The sequence below is a fragment of the Lathyrus oleraceus genome, chromosome 6 (genome assembly GCF_024323335.1).
Source record: "Lathyrus oleraceus cultivar Zhongwan6 chromosome 6, CAAS_Psat_ZW6_1.0, whole genome shotgun sequence".
Classification (NCBI taxonomy): Eukaryota; Viridiplantae; Streptophyta; class Magnoliopsida; order Fabales; family Fabaceae; genus Lathyrus; species Lathyrus oleraceus.
The window spans coordinates 490622572-490628880 of record NC_066584.1 but is presented as its reverse complement, the minus strand read 5'-3'; the positions used below and the strand labels follow the sequence as shown (position 1 = coordinate 490628880).

At 37.8% G+C, this 6309-nt stretch overlaps 1 protein-coding gene across 1 annotated transcript; it reads left to right on the top strand.

The window, feature by feature from the left end:
• The first annotated feature begins 4891 nt into the window (after positions 1 to 4891).
• Positions 4892 to 6041, top strand: LOC127096399 (uncharacterized). The gene has a single exon (XM_051034973.1). The coding sequence runs from the start codon at positions 5220 to 5222 to the stop codon at positions 6039 to 6041; it is 822 nt and encodes a 273-aa protein (XP_050890930.1). The 5' UTR covers positions 4892 to 5219.
• Positions 6042 to 6309: the final 268 nt, after the last annotated feature.

Sequence of the window (6309 nt, the reverse complement as noted above, 5' to 3'; positions counted from 1 at the left end):
GTCCTTCAGCTCTCTATTCTCTTGCTCCAAATGTTCCATGATTTTCTGATGATTGGCTCGGGTATTGTACCGGTGAGTTAGCTTGGCTAAAGCACAGAAGAAACACCAATCAAACATCTGGCGAAAACCTGCTTATGCAAATGATGCATGAAATGAAATGCTTGATTATTTTTAATTTTTAAGGAACTTACTATATCATTTGCAAATATATAATATTTAAACGAAAATTGCAACAATTTGATATAACCAAAAATCTATTTTTATTTATATAAATTGGAAGGATTAGACTGAGTATAATTTCAGAAACCAAAAATAAAAAGATACAAGAGAAAAGGAGATTAGTCATCCTAAGGATCCCTAACAACAATGTCAGAAGATCTGGCTGAAGGCGCGTACTTCCTTCGAATGTGACGGATCTCGGTCTCAAAAGAAGCCTTCATCTGAGTCTTATCGAGGACAAGCTGATCAACAATCCTCTTCCAAGCAACAGAAGGCTGAGGCATGGTAGAAGATGAAACCTCTGGCTCTCTCTGTCTCTTCATCACTCGGTCTTCAAGTAGCTCGATAAGTGCATCTTTGTCCTTATACTCCAATTGAAACTCTTCATGCTTCTTTCTCAAAGTACGGAAACTCTCTTCCCACATATCCTTCTCTTGCTTCATCTTGGCGAGTGCGTCTTCCAACTCCTCTATATCTTGGTTAAGGAGAGTTAATGGCTCAACCACAACCATAGACATATGTCTTTCACAAGGATAAGGAATCTTCAACTCCATAGCTCTCTTCTTCAACCAAAGAGTGTAAGCTTCCAAAGTTAAACAATTGCACGGACCAAGCTCGGATCTTCCTATCATATGCACATTATGACAAGCGTGCACAATCTTCTGCTTCAAATGTTGGGTATCTTTACCCTCTTGATAGAAAAGACCTTCTAACAACATGTTATTAGGTTTGCCTCTCAAGGGGAACCCAAGTTGACGACGAGCCAAAGCAGGGTTGTAGTTAATTCCTCCTTGTGTACCAATGAGAGGCACATTAGAGAATTCACCACAACTATCAATAATATCCAAACTTCTTAAGGACGGATCATACCAAACTATATCATCATTAGTGAGAGACATAAGTCTCTGAGACCACCTTAGACATTGTTTGCTCTTCATAAAAGCAGGTGTCTGAGGCAAGTGCGAAATAAACCACTTATACAGAAGAGGAATACAACCGACAATCGTTCCACCACCTTTAGAATTCCTTAGATGCAAAGAGAAATAAATATCACCCAACAAAGTAGGCATATGATTCCCAATTGTCGCACCTCGAAAAATGGGGGGATACGACTTCAAAGCGAAGCGCGATCGCACGCTCGCAATGATGGACTGAACAGAGTCGCCACCGAACTTTATTTATTCCTAAAAAGGAAAGGGGAAATATCGACAAAACCCAAGACAAAGAAAGGATAAGATATGGTCATCGCAACCAATATCAAGGTTCGGGAGTCGATTACGCAAGGGGAAGGTATTAGCACCCCTCACGTCCGTTGTACTCAACGGGAACCATTAGGTTAGTTGTGTGCGTTAGTGTTAGTTTGAAATGTTAGGCTTTTCATTTTATTAAGTGGGAAAGAAAGAATGGAAGAAAGAAGAAATGTTTTTGGATTTTTGACGAAGGACTAAACCTAAGTTTTTTATTAGTGGGCCTGACAAGATTTACAAATCCTGCTCCTACGTATCTCAAAAGAGAAATCAAGGCTTACGTAGTTCTGGGTAGAAAAATGTTTGTTTGTTGGTCGATCATAGCGAAGGCTATACTTTATTAATCGACGAAAACATTGTTTTACCCAAAACAGATGAGGAGTGGACGCATACCACACATCGAACGGATTTATAAATCTACATTCGGAAAAGCGTCATTTATCTCTACTCAACAATCGTGGCCGAAACATTGTTTTGTATCACTTAAGACAATATATCTTTCATTTATGAAAAAGGTTTTCGATTAATCGCACGGCGGCAAAAAAAAGAGTTTGATTGGTTGGATGTATTTTGAGTGATGGCGAGAGCTTGGATGAGCGAGATATACATCTCGAATCCTAGTCTCAGGAGTGCACGGTATACACCGTGTTCCATTTCCATCTTTATTGAAAAAGTATTAAGGTAGGAATTAGGTATTTTGAAGTTTGAAAGACGAGTACTTGTGACCTACAAGCTCTTACAGCTTGGGTCTAATACTCGGGACTATGTCTGGACATTCCACCCAGGCAGTCTGTTTCTTTCCAATATTGCTAAGAAAATGATTCGGATATTTATGAATGTTTTGGAGGGAAGACGAATATTTATGGCTTGCAAGCTCTTATAGCTTGAGCCTAATATTCGGGATTACGAGTGGACATTCCATCCAGGTAATCTTTTTCTTCCAACTTTATTAAGAAAATGGTTTAGATATTCATAACTATTTTGGAGAGAAGACGAATATTTATGGTTTGCAAGCTCTTACAGCTTGAGCCTAATATTCGGGATTACGACTGGACATTCCATCCAGGTAACCTTTTTCTTCCAACTTTTATTTAGAAAATGATTTTGAATATCGGAGCATTAAAGAGAAGACGAATATTAGCGGCTTGCAAGCTCTTACAGCTTGAGCCTAATATTCGGGATTACGACTGAACATTCCATCCAGGTAACCTTTTTCTTCCAACTTTTATTTAGAAAACGATTTGAATAATAGAGTATTAAAGAGAAGACGAATATTAATGGCTTGCAAGCTCTTACAGCTTGAGCCTAATATTCGGGATTATGACTGGATATTCCCTCCAGGATAATCTTTTTCTTCACGTTTTATTTAGAAAATGTCTTGAATAAAAAATTAAAATAATCAAAGTATAGAGGTTTGAAATTATTGAAAGTTAAGTTGATGTTGCTTAAGAGCTCATTGTAAGAAGGCCCAAGAGTAAGCCATGTGAGGTTGATGGCGATGCTTAAAAGCAATCGACTTACAAGGGTATGGAAATGGGCTAGAAATTGAATCGAGAATTAGGTGATTTATATTTTTAAAACGGTTTTGAATTAATGATGCAATTAAATGAAAACAAATCTATGTTATGATAATGAAACCATGAATATAATAAAGCATAAACATAAAAGAAAATGTTAAAAGAAATAAAAATACTACACATAAGTATCGAACCCACTCCACTAAAGACCATAGAAACCAACCCTCTCCACCAGATCACCTATGACTAGTTATTATTTTAATACTAATTTAGATATATAAACCAAGATAAATTAAAAAAAGAATTAAAATAAAAAAACTAATAGAAAGGAAATCTGTTGGACTATCCTAATAAATGATGGAGGGACAAAAATTAAAACCCAGCCGCCTGGCTGTTGGGTTTTCAAAAGAGAAATGAATTAGGAATACAAAGGAAAACTAAATGTATTATTATGGATTAAATCATTTGTCTTATTTAAAGTAATAATAAAAAAAAATAAACTGAAAGGAAAATGAAGCATAGTAACAAAGAAACAAAAACCCTCTCGTCATCCTCAACAAAATCGCCCTCACTCGCTACGAATCTCCTCCCTCATCGCTCCCTCAAACCTCAAGATTTTTCTCTCTTGCTCTCAAACGCTATCCCTCAACCTTTACTCTCAACAAGTCTCTCTCTCTCAAACAGCGTGAAAGTTTGAAAGGAAGCTCACCTTTGTGGTGAATCGGTAGCTCAGGTAACGACCGAATCTCCTTCCTTCGCCTCCTTCAATCGATTTCTTCTCTGGTTTGGGGATTAGGGTTTTCGCTTTTGAAGTTTTTCGCCGCTCCTCTCTCAAATTTTCCGTCAAATTTTTCGTCCCTCACACTGATTCCTTTCTTTTCTATTTATGCTTGGCTGATTAGGGTTTCGAATTGGTACATTGGGTTCAAAAGAGGCGTCCCTACGAACTACTTTTTTTTGCTCAGTATCGGATTGGTCCCTTTGATGTTTGGATTTGGAACAGGTAATCTGAGCTCAAACTTTCTCTTTGAATTTTGTTTCTATTCCAATTTGGGATTTTTCTGGATTTTTAACGCTTGCCAATTGCTTTGTGTTACTGCAGTAAAAATATTGAAGATTCCAAAAGCAGTTTCGGTTTTGATCACAGCTCTGGTTTTGGGTGGTTTTTTTGTAATTTCAGTTTGGATGTGTGAGGATGGTGTGCCGATAAGCTAAGCAACATGAAGTTCTTCATGACATTTAACCGGTCAATTAAGCTAGGATTATGGGAACTCAATCTGCTATCTACTGAGCTCGACCTTCCTTCTTTTTGAAGTGCCCTAATCACTTTTGGTCTATAAAGATTCATTGCAGAATCCAAAGCTGCTTCTAGTGTATTTGTATTTGCATAGATCATCTTTTCAGCCAACAACAAGTTTGCAGAATTCCTTCGCCATCTAAGCTCACGGCAAGGGAGCCTATCTTCATTTCGAATTACTAAGTCCAACATCAGTACCCTGCCAAGAGCTTCTGATGTTTTTTCTGCAGATTCTCGTGACTCAAAGGTACTAATGTTTTCAAGCAAAGGTGAACCATGTACATAACTCATTAAAAACAGACATCGGCTAAGCTCTAGAGCTTCCAAAAGTTCAAAACACGTCACTTCACCTACTTCATCATTCTGAGAATTTGCCGCCGCTTCTCTAGCTTTTTCTGTAGCTTCCTTTATTTGTTGCCATTCTGAACTGGTATTATGAATGACTCTAACCTGCGGAGTTTGGATTCCTAGCCACTTAGCAAGTTCGTATCCAAGGCGTTCAGACTGTGTTGCCATTCTTGATGATGATATTTTTATAACAGCTGCCTCCTCTCTCGGAAAAGCATCAGCACTCCCTTGGCCATTGAAAAAGGCAAAAAAAAAGACAACACCTCCAGAATTCACGGTTACCTCAAGAGCTTTGTTGATTTCATCCTCAGATTGTTCCTTGCTACTGCTGTTATGTTAATTTGAATTGGATTTGTATCTTTTTTGTTTAGAGTATTTCAATAGGTCATATCGTAGTGACGTATGTAATGTGACATTGGTATTGTAACTTGGTTGAGCAAGAAGTGTGATTGAAATTTGAATGTATGGTTTGAATCTGTAACAGAAAAATATACATTGAAACAGCCAGCATTTGATGTTCCATTTGAGTTGATTGAACTTCAAAAATTTGATTACGCACTAGAGGGGATTCCATTTCAGCAGCTGACACGCATGCCTAATGTTGTTCATGCTTCTACATCTGAAGCTGTCGAAGCAACATCGTGTCTTGCGATTGAAGATTTCCTACATGCTAGTATGAAGGGCTTGTGGGAGGCATTTTGGAGTCAAGACGAGCCTATGCCTTTTTCTGCGGCTTGTCTGTATAATGCTAACATGAAATTTTATCAGGCTGAAAATGCTATTGCTAACGGAAGACTTGGAGGACTTTGTGGCTCTGGTATATTGCTTAATAATTCTAGACATCCTCATCGGAAATGGGATCATCTCCTTGAATTAACACTTCTAAGAACAGATATCAGAGGTCTAGCTGTTGGCAGCGACCGGCAGCCTTCTTTGCCGGTCCTAGGAGAAGCTCTATTTTATGCTATTCGAATGTTGTTGGCAAGGAGTTTGAGTAGACTGAGTTTCTTTCCGGATCCAAGCACAGCGTTTGTTCTTCTAATTGATTCTCAATACGTGGGAGTTGTAAAGGTTGAAGGAGATGTAAGTAAGCTCAATTTTGATGTGAATAATGTTTATGAATGTGCTGCCAAATGGGTAAAAAATCATTCTAGAATTTCTGTTTCTCCAATTTATAGAATCTGGAACAAGCTAGGAAATGCAAACTGGGGAGATATCGGTGCTCTACGGGTTTTATTTGCAACCTTTCACTGTATAATGCAATATGCTGGAATGCCCAAGTACTCTATTGAGGATTTAGCTACCGATCATAGTTCACGTCTCCAAACGAGAAGAATTGAGAGGCAGTTAGGAGATTCCACCAGAGTGAATGGAAATGGCCTACCAACAAATAATACAACCATGGCTAATTGATTGAAACTTCTAAAATTAAATTGACAAAAGGTATTGAGATAATTTCCAAAACTAATCTAAACCTCAAAAATCAATTTGAATCTCTAAAGCCAATTTTGGATCAAAATCAAATCGAACTTAGTTCGCTACTCCTAGAATTAATTCGAAAATGATGAAATGATTATGGATACGTGATTAAGGATTTGGAGGTTAATGGTTGCCTTTGGTCACGAATGTATGCAAAAATGAATTTTAGGCCAAGTGCCAAATAAAAATGAAAAAATGGAAA